Source organism: Thunnus maccoyii, chromosome 4 (assembly GCF_910596095.1).
Source record: "Thunnus maccoyii chromosome 4, fThuMac1.1, whole genome shotgun sequence".
NCBI classification, from domain to species: Eukaryota; Metazoa; Chordata; class Actinopteri; order Scombriformes; family Scombridae; genus Thunnus; species Thunnus maccoyii.
This window is the reverse complement of record NC_056536.1, coordinates 20674791-20694806: the sequence shown is the minus strand read 5'-3', so window position 1 is coordinate 20694806 and position 20016 is coordinate 20674791. Positions and strand designations below refer to the sequence as shown.

The 20016-nt window shown below is 41.7% G+C and overlaps 1 protein-coding gene and 1 long non-coding RNA gene across 11 annotated transcripts in view; one reads left to right on the top strand and one right to left on the bottom strand.

The window, feature by feature from the left end:
• Positions 1-20016, top strand: part of LOC121895262 — a 37946-nt gene that overhangs the window by 15724 nt on the left and 2206 nt on the right. For 6 of the 10 annotated variants that reach the window (XM_042408261.1, XM_042408265.1, XM_042408264.1 and 3 more), the window contains 7 exons: positions 11061-11268; positions 12931-12985; positions 13166-13256; positions 13374-13795; positions 14205-14369; positions 15268-15429; positions 17808-17942. In XM_042408261.1, coding sequence (XP_042264195.1) covers positions 11141-11268; positions 12931-12985; positions 13166-13256; positions 13374-13795; positions 14205-14369; positions 15268-15429; positions 17808-17942 — 1158 coding nt within the window. In that variant the 5' untranslated portion in view covers positions 11061-11140. The other 4 variants (XM_042408268.1, XM_042408266.1, XM_042408270.1 and 1 more) reach the window with 4 other exon arrangements.
• Positions 16295-17861, bottom strand: LOC121895265. Its single transcript, XR_006095723.1, has 3 exons — positions 17772-17861; positions 17466-17571; positions 16295-17233 (listed from the first exon to the last, which is right to left on the bottom strand). It is a non-coding gene; the product is annotated as an uncharacterized LOC121895265 (long non-coding RNA).

Sequence of the window (20016 nt, the reverse complement as noted above, 5' to 3'; positions counted from 1 at the left end):
AGTATATTAAGATGTAAAAGAGGACAATTCTTCATAGTGCAAACTGGCAATTTTCCTGCACCTCTAATATTAAATAGTTTAAAATAAATTGTCAGTGCTGCATGAAGAGTAAGCCCTATTTTTACAGCCTCATTTGATTGTGATGACAGCACCTCTGGAGATTATCATTGCTGTTTAAATCCTCATAACTAGTGTTATTGGTAGAGCTTAAGCATTCCGTCTGTCTCGGCAAGGACTGACCTGATGTAAATCAGCTACGAGGCCTGGCATATACCCTCCATGTGAGCGACTCCCGGGAGCTCTCTGAAGCAATCCGAGTGGTGACACGACAAAGCTGAGGGAGCAGAATCACAGCAAACTGACAAATAAGGCCAAATCTGACAGGCGAATCCTCAGAGCAGCTCCACGGTTTGACAGATCCTTCAGCAGAGGAGTGTGAGCCAACGCCCTTCACAGCGGCAACATTCATTAATGCTATTTCGTAACGCTACAGTAGAAATGATCACGTAGTAGCGAGTCTTTGTGAAATAATTAACTAAACACATCAGATACATTACAGACATTATTGTACAGTATGTGTTTAAATTGAGGTTAAATAGTGAGGTTTGTAGGTATCTACAGCCAGGCAGTCTTCTATGTAGTGCAGTAACGTGGGCAACCAGCTGTTAGGTATAAAAGCTCCGAGCTATGTTATGGGGAGACGGTGGCAGATTAAACAGCAATCCCACTGATCCAGCCCACACACTTCCCATCCCCACTCCCCCTCCCCCTCATACACACACACCCACACACACACACACACACACACACACACACACACACACACACACACACTCACATTCATCATGGTGAAGAGGTGCTGCTATGAGTGACCACTTTGTCTTCTGTTAGGCTGCAATGTTAAAGAGATCTGGTCTGTACGTGTGACAGGCTGCTGCCATAATAGGGAACAAACCTGGAAACAGGGCGAGGGTGAGACGGATTCTGAGTGTGCGGGGTTAAATCTGGGGCAGGCTGTCCCAGGATGGACGGCTTCAACAGCTGCCAGTGTGGATATGGGGAGGGATGCTGGGATGATCCTGACAATATCAAGACACTAGAGATAGCAAGACGTGATGGCAGAGCACACAACGAGCGAAAAACGGTGGATCCCGGCGTCGTGGTGCGGTTATGAAGAGTGTGTGTTTGCATATGTTTGACAGCATGCTTGCACTGGCATATACTGCAGCCTGTGTGACTTCGATTTAGCAACAGCAAGCAGTTTGGTTTTAGGCTAAACGAAGTGAGCTCCAGGCCCGTGGTCTTTGCTCTCTCTGTGTTTTCGACAGGCTTAAGAGTCTTTAGCGTGGAAATCGTCATTAATCTGCTCTGCGCAGACAAGTTGGGCAGAGCTGGGAATATCAAAACATGTAGGGAGAAGTCTCCCTGGATCATTTGAAATCCTGTTTGGATGTTTCACTACATTGCAGCGGAGAGATTGAGCCGTTCCCGCTCCCGCTTTTTTTGCGTCTGTCTCACTCATTCTTTTGTTCTGGTGTTTTCCTCTCCCCTCTCCTCTCCCTTTTTTTTTTTCCCGTCTTTCTCTTTTTCTGACGTTCTCGCTGTGACTTCTTTCTCTCTAGTCTGCCTGTCTCTCTCTCTCTCTCTTTCTCTCTCTCTCTCTCTTGCTCACTCTCTCGCCTCTCCTCTTTTTGGTGCTAGCTGGGGGATTGGGAGGGTTCCTCCAAATTGGCACACAGATGAATAATGCATCTAAAGCAAAAGCAGAGAGCTGGGGTTGTCTGTCAAATTCTTTCTCTGTATTACAGTTATGTCGAGAGTTAGGCTGATACTTCAGAGGAGAGAAAAAGATGTTCATTGCTCTTTACCCAACTTCCCATTTACTTTTCCCGCTGTCATTAACTCTTTATTGTTGGTAAATGCGTGCATGCATGTTCACAGAGCACTGTGGGCATCACGCAACTCACACGCAGATGCAGGCTGTGAAGGATTCTTGGATTTTTTTGGAAGTTTTTCGGCAAGGCTGCTAGTTGTTTTTGCTACAACACACATCCATAATGCATGTGTGGGATTTTGATTTCATTTGATTCTCTGTCGCTGTGTGCATGAGTTTGTGTGCATGTGTGTGTGTGTGTGTGTGTGTTCGTATTTCTCGCTATTCCCAAACTGCGGTGTTAAAAAGCAAACTGCACTCGTGAGCATAAGCTCACAGTAGCACCATCATTAAAGTAATGAGCAGGAAGTTGGCACTGAAGTCAACCATAAACAGAGAGATAGAGAGAGAGAGCGGGAAACAGGGAGATCCCCAATCCCATAAGGATAAATCTTAAATCCTGAATGTTGCTTCTGACTCATTCTGGTTAATTAAGTCGAGTCAAGTGAGAGGAAAATGGGGTCTTGGCTTGCCTGAGTCTGTAGGATCAGCACTATACTATATTTGCGGCTTATGGAGGAACTGGAACTGTCCTCTGTGCACTCAGAAAGCACTGATAGAACAAACTGTATCAAGTCTATTCGGCTTATTTTTATTAGCTTGACCCCTCACAGCCTCTCACACACACTTCCCGTCAGGTTTTAAATTTACATACACACGCCAAGAGTGAATGCTCCCATTCAGCATTTGGTTTCAGGGTATGTACACTACAAGAGTTTTGTTCATCACATTTTAGCATTTTGCTCCCGTTTGTGGTAGATGTTATTTGCACATATCCTGCACTCAGCAGCTAAAACAGACACACACATCCACCCCGAAAACAGAGAGAAACAAAGAAATCTGTTGAGCAACCTTTTGGGATTTTCTTTGTTGTTTTATGGTGGAAAGATTTCGCCATGCGACACAGGATGAGGCAAACGAATGAAATGTCAAAATCCTGTGTAACTCTAAAAATAAAACAACACAAGGGTTTGCCATTTGAGGACATCATAGGCGGCACGATCGGGTGTGGGACAGATAAGACAAACAAGCGAAGTGGAGCTGCCAACTGTCCTCTTCTGAGAATAGAAGAGAGTGGATTTTTACAAATGTTTATGTGTTTAACATTTTTAACCAAGTCCCCTTAAGATTAGAAATCTTTTTTTTTCCTACCCATCATCATGACAGATATAAACATGGCAGACAAACAACAAAGGTCTTTACATAAGCAAAAATAGCATCAAATGAGGCCATATACAACATACACCCTATAATTTATTTATATAGTAATTACATCATACCATTTGATGAGGTAGTACAGACACAGATGTACAGATTTAACCTTAACCCTACCGACTGAGGTACCCGCAGACCCCAGAGATATACTTTTCTGTCATCTCTCACAAATGCTTTATTCTATCGTGCCAATTTTTCAGGACTTTGTCAATCAATTTGTTCCTAATAACTTCATGTATTGTGTTCTGTTTTTGTTTGTAATTAGTGCTTTTTAAAAATACCATTGTTTTGGGGTCCTGGGGGACCCCAGTCGAAAGCACACAATTCTGCCTATGCAGTATTAATAGATGGAACTACTTATTAAGTTCATGTTCTAGTTTAAAGTATCACACACTGTCGGTAGGGGGGGTGAGGGGGGTGCGGGGCACTCTGTCAGTCATTTTGAAGGCTTTGTGGAAATATTGTACTTGGGATAAAAGCTGCAATTTGTGTTAAAGACAAAATATATTTTCATTTTATACAATATGCAAATTAACTGTAACTTTCTCAAAATAATAATAATCTGTTGTTTTTTTCTCAGATGACATTAATTACATAATTAATAATGTTTTGAGAAGAAATGCATTAACATTTTCCTATGATTGTTGTTTCTTATAGTTTATTCTTGGGGTCCTTATTATAAGGCCGGCGTTATTGTACATTCTTCTTATTGTCAAGTCAACAAATGCCATGAAAGACCAGTAATACATTAGTCTCTCTCTCAGTACTTTTTCTCTACCGTTTCTGTGGTACTCAGTACCCATGCCTATTAATTCCTACTGAAAACATTGGAAAAAACCAACAGAAACACAAACATGTAATTTTTTTTTTTAAAGGCTATGTAATTTCATGAAACAGGTGTTGTAGTTTTTGGCAAACATTTAACAAACATGAGTAAAAAGTGCTTTTGATGGGAACTATGTAGATTATAGTAATACACATTTGGTGCTGTAGTGAGTATTTACAGCAGCAAAGCAGTGTGTGTGTGCAGTTGATTTAAAATAAACTACAGTGCCAATCTCATCCAGTGCAACAGTTTGACTTATTCATCCATTTTTAACATGTTTTGAAGCATGTTTTTGGACAACAGTAGGGGTCTATGACACAGACAAACCTTGTTAGTAGGATCAATCAGTTTTGATCTTCTAATCTGTTGACAATAAAAAAATTTGAATTTCACCAACCGTATCCTTTAAAAAGTGTACATATAATGTACATGATCACATTTAACAATTCAGAGATAATTGCACACTTGACACTTAATCGTCTCACTCATTTAGAGAGGGATGTTTTCAAAAGCTTTGAGCAGAGTTCAAATCATATTTGCTCTTGCTTATGAGATTAGAATGTTAGTTCAGGACAAACAGCTCAGCAGGTTATGTTCACTTGATCTGTTATGTGACCACTTGTAGCGGGTCGCTTTGGGATAGGCACTAAATTGCAAACTGAATTTCCAAGTGCCGGTAGAAGGTCTTAGTCCTCAGTGGGTGTGTCTGTGAGGCTTAGAGATAGGCATTGCAGCTGATGGCAAAAATGTCAGAGGGTTAAGCTGTAACCCCCTCCCCACCCCTCCCACCTCTGCCTTCTACTGTCTCCCTGCCTCCCTCGCTCTTCCTTTTTTTTTTCCTCTCTGTCTCCCCATCACTCCCATGTTGTTGTGCACAGTGCAGCAGTGTCCCGCGGGGCCAGAGATTGCCATGGACATGATGTGATTTCTCGTCTCTCCTCTCAGCTGTAATGTGCTGTAGTCCGGGCCTCTGATGAACTTGCCTCGCGATGTTTGGAAGACATGTTGCCCTCCACACTTCCATATTTTTCCTTTACCATCACCATTTATTTCCGTCCATCACAGATTATGTGTCCATCGATGACTTATCTTCAAAAAGCGTGATGGTTGGGTGAACAGTGGGCAGACTGCTTCACAGCTTGATATCCAGGGGCTGATGTAACTGAACATCTTTCATACATCTAATAGGGATTGTTAGCCTGTAACTGACGTCTTGGTTGTTTACCTCTTTTTCGAAGTGGCATGTGCTTAGTTCATTTCATTCATTTATCGAGCAAGAGTAGTGCCACACACTCCCCCACACACACACGAATGCAGCGATCCTCACATCTCGCGGTTTACTCCATTGTTGTTGCCCTTGATAATAATCACTTAGTTGGATTTGTCCTTATGTGATGACAGAGACTGAAAGCCGCACTCAGGAACATGACGGGGACATATCAGCCTTGTGAATCTCTGGCAACAATTAGGAAAATTGAACGGATGCCGGCTTTGTTAATCCAATGTAGAGAGAGGGAAAAGAGGCTTTTTGGGGAATCTTTATGTGATAAGTACGGCCGGCTTAGGGAGGGAGATACAAGGAAAAAGTGACCATCAAAGTGTGACACTGAATTGGAAGTGGCAAGTGGAAGTGGGCTGTTCTTAGGTTGGGAGGAGCACAAGGTCATATGGGTCATATTCTCACAAGCACTTGTAGTACGTATTGTCTTTTTAACATATGATATGACTGTTTTACTATGAACAGTTTCTCTTTTGGTGTGAGCTGCTTAAAATCTAACTGGAGTAGTATCCAAGTATCCAATTATCTGTTAGCATCCAAATGTTTCGCTAAAATGTCAGTTTAAAATACTGTCTCAGTCTCTGTATGCTTCCCTATAACTCTTCACCAGAGCTGAATGCTGAACTTACCTCTCTGGAAATAATAGAAAACACTATGATATTTATAGTATTTCACTAATGAAATACTATAAATATCATCCAGAGGCAAATTTTGATGGACCTCTGATGTTTTGAACCACTTTGTAGGTACAGCAAATGTTATAAACGGTTCAGTTCAACAAAAACATATTTTCTCACTCACTCGTAGTGCTATCCAGCCAGGCAGATAGTGTCAGTTTTATATTCTTAATCTAGGGAGGTGACTAGAAGTTAATTTGTGCAGAACAGCTACATGTCTTTCCAGAAACAATGTCCTCTCTGTCAACAGTTTTCATAGAGACTATTTCTTACGTTGGAAGTACAGTAGGTTTAATGAAAACTGTTCTCTCCGAGGCCTGTGGGTTATGTAACTGGGACATTGATTCAGAAAAGACAAGCTCATTTTGAGTAAAAAAAAGAGAGAAAAGAAATTCCATTCACATCCAATGTATTAAATGCATGCATTAAATCAACGCTCGTCTGCATGGCTGGATCATTACTAGTGATCAGTGAAGGAATACAAGGTGCTTTTTGTTTGTTTGATTGTTTGTTTAACTGACCGTTTAAGGCTGATTAGAGACACCAGGAGCTGTAGAGCTCCAGAACTTGATTGATGCTTATTACATTAGTGGTTATAGTGTTGGGGATAACTGTAACAGGGTAAAAATACATCTAGATTCACTCCTAGGAGAAACACTGTGCTTGTGGTGTAATTTAAGATTGTTCAGTTTCTCAAACTGACAGTCACAAAACATTTTAATGTAAAATTCTGAGATCTAACACAGTATTACTGTATTATGATGCAGGTCTATGAGTCTGCATATTCCCTTCTCTGTTTCCAACACTTACATAATAGTTAGAGAGAATAATTTAACTGTGCTGAAGCTCTCATCCATTTCAAAAAAAAAAAAAAAGTCAGGTGTGCTTATTAGTTTTGAGGATGTGCTGCTTTCTTTGTGATGTGATAATAAACTGAATCTTTGGTGCTTCAGACTGATGGATGAACAAAACAACCAACGTGAGATAATCAACTTAGTGTTTAGGAAATGGTGGTTGTCATTTTTCATTATTTCTGATATTTTATAGACCAAACAATTAACCAGTTAATTGTGAAAATAATCATCAGATTAATCTATAATGAAAATAATTGTTAGTTGCAGCCCTAATCATGAATTGTTATAATTGAGCCTTTGAGTATACGAGAATGAACACAGCAGCTGCACAGATTCCTTTAATTTTAGGTGATTGCAAGGAATCACTTAATGCACTTTATACACACTCAGCCTCCCAAAAGCTGCTCAGTTTATGCTTTGTACAGCATTCGGCTCTGTTTGTATAAAAGTCAACGTTCAATTTTTCTGCTCTTTCAGTAAAAGCGAGCCTACACAGGAAGCTGAACCAACATCTCTTGACTACTGACGGCATTAACAATTTATAGCGACTCATGATGTAATCCAAAATGTAACAGTAAATGTAAATGTCATCCCTTAAAACGTAACTGAAATCAGGTTACGCTTATTTTTAAACCTTCAAAAACTGCCCCACTTTTGAAGCAGCGCTGCCATCCGAGAGACCCCAATATGATATTTCCATCATGAAACAGGATTGTTCTTGGTAATTAATTACTCATTTAATTAAAACAGATGACACATCTAATTAAACAGATGACATATTTAAAAAAAACACTATAATATACTGTAAATTCATTTACAAATGAAAACCAGCATTATGCTATCAGAGTCTGTTGAATCCTGTTACTAGAAAAATGTTTTTGTGATTTAACCTACATGAGACGAGGCTGCATGGATCTGGATCTGACAGAATTGTGAATGATGAATAAATTCCTTCAAGAAAACTGTTAAAACACAAAGAAATGAAAGTGAACTGGGGTCTGTTGAAGCTGAGAGCTGGAAATTACAATTATAAAACTCAGATTGTCTCAGAGTTTGTCTCTTTTCAACAATCTATTTTAAGCATAACTGCGAGTAGAAACTATAATTAGCTTCTGTTGAGTAGATACTGAATAATAAGGAAGCTGTAGAGAATCTGTTAAGACCCCAGTTGCACGTCTCAGAGTTAAATACCGTGCTGGTTTGGCTTCTCATTGCAAAGTGATTGTGTAATCCAAAGATTGTTAGATTTGCAACACAACATACTAGCTTTTTATGCTGCTGTGTGTTCTCTTCTTTGCTGCGTACGTGTGTGTGTGTATGTGTGTGTGTGTGTGTGATCTCAGAGGAAACCTTCCACCCTGTGGTTGCGCTGCACCGCTGCATCCTGCTTGCTGCTCTGCCATTTCTGCTGCCTGCATCCGCCCCTCGACGCGTCTTCGCAACTCTCAGTTTGACCTCATTACCACCACCATCATTACCATCTGTATCAGTAGCTGCACCCTTCATCCTCCTCATCATCTTCATCTGACATCTTTATTATAATCATCACCGGCAGCAGCCATCGATAGGGCTATCGCCGCCGTCGTCATCGTTCTCAATATGCTGTTATTATCGGTGTCGTCATTTTTACTGGTTGATGTTCTGAAATGAAGACAGATGCTGGAATAAACATTCTTGCACCCTGACTGTGTGTCGTTGTTGAGCGCGCTGCAGGGGCGTTGTGCAGAAACTGCCTCTCCTCCTCCAGAGTCTTGTTCACCACTTGTGAGCTTCACATACTGTTAAGTATGCTGCTAGACATGTGCTCCCATCCTGCATTGTGTTCGCTGGCGTTTCAAAAAAAGAAAAAAAAAACGCACCCATTGTATGTGTTTCTCCTCTGAATTTTTCAGAAGGGGCTGACAAAATGCAGGCAGAAACAGACCGCTGATGACCTCCTTCTCATCGCCTCATCCTTTTTTTTTTTTTCTTCTTCTCCCTCTGTTCCCCCCCCCTCCCTGCGCTCATTGCACATTCTCCCAGGCTTCCCCGCTATTTCTCTCACTGTCTTCATCTTCTTCGTCTCATCACTCTCTTTTCTCTCTTCCCTCCCCCCCCCACCCCTCCACTGTTTATCACAACCTCCCCTCTTCATTCCTCCTTCATGTTTTAAGTGTGCTCCCCTCTTTCTCTGCCTTCCCTCGTTTCCTTGCATCTTCTCCCACCTGTCTCTCCTTTCATCCCACTCATGTGTCTCATCACCTCTCTCTTACCCTTCCCTTTCATTCACTCTCTTCCTCTCATTTTCCCTCTCTCCACGGCGTTGTTCTCTGCCTGCCTGCCTTGCCTGCCTTGCCTGTCTGTCTATTCTATAAAGGGCTGTCTGAGGCCTCTGCTCTGCTAATTCATTCGCTGTGCATCGCCTCACATATCTGCAGGGTCAGGCAGACAGACAGAGAGAGAGAGGAGGAGGAGGAGAGGAGATCTGGAGGAACAGAGAGGGGGTGAGGGACCAAGAAAAGAGGACATGAAAAAAAAAGATGCAGTTTTATCTCCAAGAAACAGAAAGCCAGAGCCAGATCCTGTGGTGGTATATTCCAGAATCGCTCTCTCTCACAAACACAATATATACAGTAGCTTGCCATGACCTCCTTCTGCTTACTGCTTGCTTTGTCATTTGGATCCCGGATGTTCAGCTTTCTCTCTAATCTAATACTTGAACCACATTGCTGCCATTGTCTCTGTTTATAAAGGAATGCACAGCATATGTAGTGTATGCATGTTTGTGTGTTGTTGTGCTTCTGGAAAAATGTGCAGAGTAGTGAGTGCAGGTATTCACAACTGTTCCAAATTCCAAATGTCTGGTGCTGATACATCAGTAATTGTGATCATGCATTGTACCTGAAACTGAACATATTCTCATGTTCAAGTGACATTTTAGAAGCTATGCTCTGGGAGCCGGTTGCACCAACTTTTTAAATTCAAACTCAGCCTAGTTGTAATGTAGGTTTATGTGGAGAGTTTGCATCATGCATCATTATAAATAAAGCCCACAAGCTAGTTCAAATGCAGAGATTAGTTGTTACCAAATATTTAGACACTGTAACTGTTGCATAGCTAGCTGAACTTATGCTAACGGACAAAATTAACATTAGCTTCCTAATGTATGAAATGTTTATATTCAAATGTATAAGAGGTAGTATGGAATATGGTCAGTATACCTCAAATTACTAAACATTATGCCATTAACGTTAGCTTAATTGACTAAATAGCTTGGGTTTATGTTAGCTTAATCGGACTTCCCACCAATTCTAAACTGCATGAATACTGCTTGAACTCTAAAACTATTTTTCCATGTATCGATATACACAGAAATATAACAATGTACTGGTTATGCCTACATTTACAACGGATTGGTAGTTAAGTTTAATATATTGTTTGCCCTCAAAAACTGTTATTTGGGGTAGTTATGTTTTAGCTAGTGATGCTAAGTGCTACAGATGTTTTAGCAACAACTTTACACATTACAAGTTTTCAGTTGCTAAGATATCTATAGATATAAATTGTTTTTAAAGGTACTTTCGAAGCAGAATTCAAATTTGTCTAAACTAATCCAATACTGAAGGACGAACATGTAGATCTCCTCAGAGGTAATTCTGTCGGACATTGATTGAGTGTGTGTGGAGTGGGTGGTTGTGGAGGTTTTGTTTGCCCTTGTGTGTTCAGGTATAAGAGAGGTGAAAGGGCTATGTTGTTTGTAGTATAACACTCACTACAATATGTACCATAGTTTAAAAAATTTAAAATCTTGTTGGAGGTGTTTGAGCCACTGCTGATTGGAGAAAAGGGAAAGTGTTCTGCCAGGAAATGAAGTGTAGCAGTAGTGGATCTGGTCCATCCTTCAGTAAGACACTACTCTGGGGAGCTCAGTTGGTTTTTCCTGTAAAACTAACAAAAGAATCTCTCTGGCTAGTCAAATGAATATTACGGCATTATTTGATCTTTTTTTTCTTGTTAACAACAAAAAGAAAGATGATGATGAAACCTTTTTTGGCATGCTCATTGTGGCTGCCTTGTAAGGTGTTCTATTTTCTGTGCATTATTCTTCTAGCAAGTCAAAAATAGAAACTGATATGTCAGAAAGAGACAGTGACAAAAAGCCACAGGCAAACCAAGCACGCACACACCATTTCTCACCTAACTCTCTGCAGCATTTCTCCAGTTTGTTCTTATCTCTCATGTCACTCATGTGTTGTATCTTTTCTTTTTCTTTCTTCCTCCTCCCGTATCTCTGCAGGTTTTCCTGAGCAGACGGTCTGTGTGGCAGAGTTTGAGCTCGAGTGGAAGTGAGTGAGTGAGCGAGAGGGAGTGTATGTCATGGATGACAACGGGCTAAATTACGGGTACCATCCCTACCGAAACTTGCTGCTCCTGGGAGCCATTGCAGCAGCATCCGCCTTTGTGGTCACCATCCTCATCGTCCTGGTCTGCGTGGGCTGCCAAAGGTGAGAGGGTGGTCACGTAATTTGAAATGTGTAAAAAAAAAGTAGGGTGTGGGCAGAAATAAATAATAAAAAAGAACTAGATTTATATCATCTCCACTGCCAGCTTCCCATGCCCTCTCAAATCACACTCATCATCCACTCCCTCTTTTATGTGTCTCCACTTCTTCTGAACTCTTCTCCTCCCTTCTTTCTTTTCCCTTCATCCGTTCTCTTCGTCTCTTTTATCCCCCTGTTCTGAGCGGAGTGGCAGTAATGAATGTTAATGGCTGCAATTGTCAGATCAGATGAAATAATGTTTACAGGACAGTGAGGAGACAGGCCAGAGTCAGAGCAGCCTCACGTCACCCCTCTTAAGCAGACTCCTCAGCAGGCAAAAGCAATGGAGCACCCCGCGGTTTAAAGAGGATCAGACTCTGAGCTAGGCAAGAGCAATGGAAGAGCCTATGGCTTTTTTTTGTTTTTTTTCCAGAACCCTCGGGGACCAATCAGAGGCTGCACTGTGGCTTTGTTGCCATGGGATACACAGATAAGGATGTAGAGAAATGTCAAACCAGCTCATGTCATGGAAATAAAACCACACTATGTTGAGATCTAAATAATAAAATATATGTTCCCCACCGGTGATGTTGAGGGGCTGACTGCTCAGTAGTTCACCAGTTCAAATTCACTTTGTCATGCACCAATACAATAAATCCTGGAACTAGTATTGATTGAAAAATACCTCCCTGAACCGATTCTTTTCAAAGCCAAGGCTTACAATAGATATCCTGTAAGATCTTAGCCTAAAACCTACAAAATAATTGGTGCCCTTCTTTATACGTCTCAATGCCTCCATGTCATTTTTACCTTAAACCCCCTCCTGTGCAATCTTATTATGAACATCTCCAAAGGGAGCCCTCCTCACCTTCTCATGGTTCCCTTGGGGTATAGTGGCCATATGTTTGTGTGAATAGGATGGAGTTCCAGCTCACTAGAGGAGACAATAGCTAGCTGTGGTAACATGGATCTGACTCTGGTACTTTTTTATGTTCAGTTGTATTTCGGGCGACTTGTTTAAGACAATATTTGTGTGATTTCTGCACCTGTTTGGAAAACAGAATTGCAGTTTATTGCTACATTGTGTTTTGCAGCGCAGCAATAAGATCTCACATATTATGTGATGTAGAGCCTCGCCCTCCAAAGTGAGAGAAACGAGATGGGGGTAGAATGGTTCTCACATTCACACCTGCACCCAGGAGCTTTTGTCGTCGTACTTCATCTCATCTCTCCCTCTCCATATCAGCAGTTTCATATAGCTACAGCCTCCTTCAGGGATCCACACTGATGTGTAACTCTATTCTAGTAACATTTTTTACACAAGACGAATAAGTAAAATGGCAAAGGGAATTAGCATGAAGGGAACTACATATTAGTAATGATCTTTCTGTGCAAGGATCTAGAAAAAAACACAAGAAAAGTTCCACAGTGAAGGACATCCTCCGCTTTGGCAAAAAACCTGAGTCACGCTCCACTCGCTGTTTGACTGGACTCTTGTTATCAACCAAGGACTTTTATGCCCTAACCAGAGTTGATGCTGATAGTATCTATCTGATCTGAGTGTGTGTATGTTCTCTCTCTGTCCACCGGCTCCATTTGACCTTCCTCACTTTGATGTTGTGTCAGAAAAAACAAGAGCAAGCACCCCCCAGCCGGACAGAAAGGGACATCTGTAAATATGGTGAGACATGTTTTCATTACTCTCTTTCTTTCCTTCCCTCTCTCTTCATCTCCTTCTTCTCCTTTCTGTCTATCCTTCCTCCCTGAATAGCTGGTTGTATATAGTGATGCACATGCACGTGCACGTGTTTGCATGGTTTATGCTTGAAGTAACATGTTCGTGTGTGTGTGTGTGTGACAGCAGGGCACCCTTCGACATCCTAAACTGAACCCCATGAGCAAATCTGACACCAGGCTGCATGAGATCAATCGCTTTCCCTGCAATGGAAACTGTAAGTGACAGTTTGTATATGACAATCTACAGCATAGCAAGCTCTTATATGATTTACAACCCAGAGCTGTTACACTATTTCAGTGCTGCCCCCTCCCTCCTCCTTCTCTCTGTGCAGCTGTTAGTAAGAGCCGTCCAGCCAGTATGGACCTCCTGCTCCTCCACAGCCGGCGCTCCCAGACGGACCTGAGGCCCTCCCATGGGCGCCAGCTTCCCCAGATCCCCACCAGTCCCCAGGGATCTGGTCAGGGGGGAGGGGGGGAAACAGGAGGAGATGGGGGAGGAGGAGGAGGTGGAGGAGGAGGGGGGGAGGCTAGAGACCACACCTACACTGAGGTGGGCCTGCGGAACAATCCAACCCCCACCCATTGCCTGGACGACGGACTATACGAAAGTGTAGGTGTCCGGGAAGGTGACGCGGGCCCCAAGGTCCCTTCTGCTCCACCACCCACATCAACTAACACTCCGGCTTCAATCAGAGCTGCCCAAAGCCCCCAAATTCAGCCCAATGGAGCCCGTAATGGAAACGGGCATGGGAATGTACGTACATACACACAGCACCAAAACTATAAGCTTTTATTATGATATAAATGTGAACTGGCTTGCGACTCATACATTCAGTGATTCACATTTGTCAGACAGCAAACTCTCCACAAGGGGGATTCAAGGGGTCATTTCCAAACCAGTGCTACACATGCTAATCTGTGCTGCCTATAGAGAAGGACAGTAATATAAGCAGCACTTTAGACCTGCAGATGTAGACAGGTTGAAGTAATTTGCATACACTTGTGTATAAACAGCTATTTCTTTGTTTGCCTATAGATTCGATGACAATGGCCGGGCCTTTTTTTTTAGAGTGCTTTGCATCAAAGGTTCTGTTTCCTTGTTAATGGATTTGTGATGGTAATACAAACATTTATGCATGTTTCTGTGTCTTTTTTTCTCACAGGGTGGCAGAGGGAATGGCAGAGGGAACAGCACCATTAACGGACCGATGACAGGAAGAGGTAATGGGGCAAGTGGGGTCAACAGGTCACCTTTGCCCTCTGTCAACTCCCTAGCCATCCAAGATCCAGCTGCAGCTGAGTATGCTTCCATACGGAAGTTCAGAAAGGTAACAATAAACCTTTAACTTTTCAAGTTATTCACAAGTTAACTTACATGAAAAAGATCATACTCCCCTCGCTGATTCAGTTAAAGGGGATGTTTGGTTTTGTGGAAATTCTTATTAATTAATTTATTTTTCTTACTAAACCGAACTTGGATGAACTTGTAGACAGTTTGTTGCAAGGCCATACAACCAATCCAACCAATGCTAATACAAGGTATGCTCTCACATCGTCAAACAAATAATGTCATATAATATAAATGATGTTTTGTTATTTCTGGAGGGTCATTGATTTGATATAATGTATTTATTATGTTTGCTTGGGTGACAGGTGACATTTATCCATCCCGTCATGTGACAGTGTCTATGGCTACTAACATCCCATTAGTGTGATATTAATCAGTCTGGGCACTGGGCTCAAAACATCACTTAGTCATTTGTGATGACAACACATTTTTTGCATTGGCAGCTTTATGTGTGTGATATGATGAGCTGTGGTTAAAAAGCCAAGTATTGCAGCATCATTTTTTAATGGTACAGGGTAGAAGCAAGACATCTCAAAGACTCAACACTGACAGCAAAAAACTAAAGGCTGATGGAAGTAGCCATTATGCAAATGTAACTGTTTGGATTTTGTACATACTTGCTAATATTTCTTAGGAAGAGGTGTTAAAGTTCATCTGGCTCTGAATAAGTTCGAATAATAGTAACATTAACCAAAATTTAACAATACCTGAAATATTAAAAAGAAAAAAAGACAACTAATATCAATCTACAGTCTCTATTAAGGTCTAAAATACTCTTCTGACACGCATGAGAAATCCAAATATACTTCATCATGTGGACTCTGTGCTGTGCCCATTGAGCTTTGTTAATGTTTTCACTGGTGACTCAATACCTCAAGGTTGACAAGACAAACAGGAAGGAAAATAACGGGGCCGACAGCCAGTCAGACAGCCAATCGAGCGTGAGTGATTCACCCTCTACTGCTCCTCCTCCACTACATCGCAGTCAGGAGTTGCCACGCAAAACGCTGGAACCGTTTCACCTCCACTCCTTCCCAAAGGTAAAGGAATCATTGGGTAAAAAAAAATATATATATACTCTGCTCCAACCTTATGTGTTATTTTTCCTAAAAAATCCACCATCCTGTGTACGTCTGTCTGTTTACCACCAGAGGGCACTGTCCACAAACACAACAGCTCTTAATGCTCAAACCTGAGGGTTGATATTATTAATGTCACTTCATCAGATTATACCATACCTTTATACTTTTATGCATCATTATCATAATTGTCAGTTATGTTTATTTTGCAAATACGCTTATTTAGATAACAACTGATAAAACTTCCTAACTAACCAACCTTAATAACTCATTTATTTGAATCTGCATAATAAATCCACATAATAAAGCTGTTCGTGTCAGCTAAAGTGTGTTTACAAACAGTCAAGGCCACGGTTTAGGGCAGTGCTGAGAGGGAAATAGAGGGACAATGATCGGATGGTGATCAGCCTTTCCTGTGGGTTTGCTGGCACACATATCTGTTCTTCATGTCTGTGTGTAAGACTGTGTGTGTGTGTGTGTGTGCTTGGCAGAGCATAAAACAGTCGACTTTGTCTTTTCTTTTAGCGATTTAAAGAGATTGATAAGGTTGTTTAAACAATTTTGTCTTAGCTGTTGACTTGCTATATCCTTGATAGTGTGTGTGAGCGTGTGTGTGTGTGTGCGTGTGTGTGTGTGCATGTATGTGCATTTGTGTGTGTGTGTGTTTCTTCCGTCCTTTTGCACTGTGCTGCGCAGCATGGTATTAGAGTGGCTAGTAAAGAGTGGAAGGATGGATTATGTAAGAGCCTGGCAGGCTGCCAAACTGCCTGTGTGTGTGTGTGTGTGTGTGTGTGTGTGTGTGTGTGTGTGTGTTCCTGTTGAATCTATCAGCAAGTCTATCTAGAAACAGCTAACAGGTAGCCAGCAGCCAGTGAGGGGATAAATAATGTTCACATATTGAAGCCATTTACTCTGCCCCGGCTTCTATTACTCACTGCACAGGAGGAGCGTATAAAAGTTTAATCATCCTCGGTCGCATGTGCACACACCACTACATGCTTTCTAATTGGTTTCTAATTGGTTTTGATCACCAGCAGTGATAAAATTTAACAAGTTGCAGTCAGTTGTTTGTTTATTGTTTATTATGAAGTTTATTTCTTGGAGACCAGGTTTATCTTGTTTTTCAGGAAAGGATCACATTGACCTAATAATAAGCTGATATGCAAATACAGTAGTTTAACTTTAGCTTAACTGAACAGTATGTAACCTTTAAATCATTCTTCAGTATTTGTGAAATGCAGCAATTCAAGTTTGATGAGGTTTTGTCATTTTTTTGACACAGATTTCTATTACCTCCCCTTGAATGTTGCCACAATTACCTCTACTAGAAGAGTCAGATCGGGTTGTTTTTGCAGCACTGTCTCCATGTCAGTGAAACTGCCTGCCTGTCAGAAGTTTATCTTTGACGAAACAGATTTGCATAAAACCTTGTGGAAAAGTTGGTCTCAAAGCAAGGAGGAACTGATTAACTGTTGCTGAAAATTCAAACTGAGCTGACATTCCTTGACATAAGACATACAGTAATTAAAGTAGTATTTAATTTTGTATAGCAGTTATTTTTCAAAAGATATAAAGTTCAATTTGAAAGAAAACTCTTAATAGCAACAAAAACATAAAGCTGTGGCAACAAATGAAATGCAATAAGATGTCAGTAGCATCTGATTCCAGTTAGGAGCTGGCTGCAGGGATAATTTCCAACGCCCACTCTCTTTTTGACGGTGCCACTTGCTGATTCATTTGTTTGAATCTTGACATGAAAGCTACCCTTTGAGAGCAAAGAGAAGGAAAAAGCCATACCATTTGACATACTGTAGGTGGATTTTGTAGAAATGGAGAAATCGATCACGAGAAAGCTTTAAAAGTGACACTTTTATGACCATAACCTTGTTTGGTCAATAATTTTGATAGAAACAGTACTGACCAAATTTGATTAAAGCAGTCCACATCACTCCCACAATATAACAGCCTAATCCCTCCATGCAACCGTGACCTCTTACCTTCATAACAAATGTGTGATGCACTCTCTCTCTCTCTCTCTCTCTCTGTCATGCATGCACACACATGCACAATCCGCCCGCACTGTGCAACATGGTCACTGTGTACCTATTGAGCAAACACAGCAAATAAAAACTTCCGCAGCTCACAGGTCATAGGACGAACACTGACAGCAAAAAAGACAAAACAACCCACAGTCAGGAACAAAAACAATACAACTTTCCTTACATGTAAAAACATGTTTTAAAACTGCTGCACCCTTCCTCTTTAATTGTGCAATTTACTTTGGGATCAGAAATGCAACTTACCTACCCAAACTCTCCAATTGATTGATTGTTTACTAGGAGGCCGTGTTCATGGGCAACGGGGAGCAGTACATCTGGAAGCCGCCAGAAGATGATGACATCATCACCTTGCACCCACCTCCACACCGCATAGAGAACGGACAGGGGCACCCATCGCCTCCAACTGCAAAGGAGGTAGTGCATTTATGTGTGTATGTGTGTGGTAGGGAGGTGGGGGGGGGGGACGACTCCATAGGGGACTGGAAGGACTTCAGGAAGACGGATAGACGGACAGCTCTCTGATTTGTGACTGCTGTGTTTACCGATCGGGGCGCCCGTTTGATTGGGCATGCCGTCATAACACCGCTGCCCTGTGACCTGCCTGTCATACGAGGTCTCAGCTTACAGCCAGAGGTTACGTTACAACCATCCAGCGCCCCCACCCCCACGCCTGAACTCTGACCCCAATCTCCCAAACCCCCCACTCATCTATCTGTCTCCAACGCACGACTCACCAAACGAATCCAACATTAGTATCACCTGTCACCACTTTGCATTTGTAGATACGTTCGTTAAAGGTCAGCTTTTTTTTGTTTGTTTTTTTTGCATTATCACCCCATGCAGACAGAATGTGATCAGCCCTGACTGGGATGTGACTTATACTGTATAAATATATATGGAAGTGTATTTCTGGTAGTGAGAGGGGTAAGTCTGTATTGGCCAATCATGTCACAATGTCACATACCCCATCACATGTGCTTCCACACGCAGCACTCCACCCCCACTTCTCCATTTTCAATCCCCTTTTCCTCGTTCTTGGCTGGACACAGTGTAACATACTGAGAGAGTTACAAGGAGTTGGGGAACTTTTGTCATGTCTGTGGGGCCTGGGGGAGTCAATATGAGTAGATGGAGGGATTTCCCTGAAATAGACCACTGTCTATTATTAGTGTGTTTAACAGAGCTTCTCTTTTCCCCTATATTCTTTATCAATTCAGGGCCGTTTTTCCATGTCATTAATTTTGCAGTTAAGAGTAAGTCTCTAAATTTGACACAGAAACATTACTTCATGCTGCTTATGATTATTAAGACACACAATGAATGTATCGCTCACAGGATGTGATAAAAGATCATCTAGATAGAGAGTTCAGTAAAGCAGCAGTCCTAACAAGTTTTAAGCTGGTGAGTTTCTTTACTTAGCTAGTGTTGAGCCAAAGAGTTTGACTGCTGCATGTGGAGATTAAGGGGTTAAGTCTTTGCTGTTTGGCCTCATGAGTTAAACCCCTCCTCTGCAAATCAGACTGGTAGCAGAGCAGCTGGCCTTGACTGCATTCTGCAATCTCTGTCTCAATTTATTTTTCTTTCTTTCCTGTTTTTTTTTTTTTTGTTTTGTTTTTTTTAACTTTTTCTCTCTGTTAGTTGCTGTGTTTTTCCGTTTAAGAGTTTGTTGTTGCCCTAACATGCCCATTTACTTTGTATCTTCTGGAGTTTGTCAGTAACAACCGTCAGAGGGTGTTGAGTTTCCACTCCCACCTAAATCCCCTCCTCTCCTCTGGCGCTCTCTCCTTCTGCTCCACTCCCTTCGTGGATATTAGGAGGCGCTGCCTCCCCCATCCAATCAGGTTGCACCAAGCATGTCTTACCAGATGAATATCGACTGCTACCAGACCGTTGCGGAAACTTGTGCCATATTTGCTATTCATAAAGTTGATCACACACAGATGCATCAGTCATGCATACTGTTGTGTTTCCATGGATAATCACTGTCGGTTGGAATTAAATGTGCCTTCTTGAAGCCTTGGTTTAAGCAGAGAGCTAAAGCATTATCAGAAGAGACAGAACAGAAAAAGAGCACAAGCAGAGGGGAGGAGAAAAGAAAACATACAATGCACAGGCTTCCTCAACAGCTGCAGCCCAGTTTTGAAATCCCCATCATCTTGTGACTTCCTTCCTCTGCTGCACAGAGCTGCAAATTCTGTGTGCACAAATGCACACACATACACACACTTGCACATACACACACACACTGCACATTGTGTGCACACACTTGAAGCATACGCCAGGGTCTTTGTTTATCCAAAAAGGTCACACAAGAGATTTGTGGGGGCAGGGTATATGTGTGGCTTGAGGTCTGTCAGAGAGAGAGAGAGAGAGAGAGATTCACAATGAAAGTCATGGCGGTTTGCACTTGAATCATATTTCCCCAGTTAAACTATGCTATATTTTCTCTTATGTAAGACATGTAATGTAAAGGCACCATGTAAGTAAA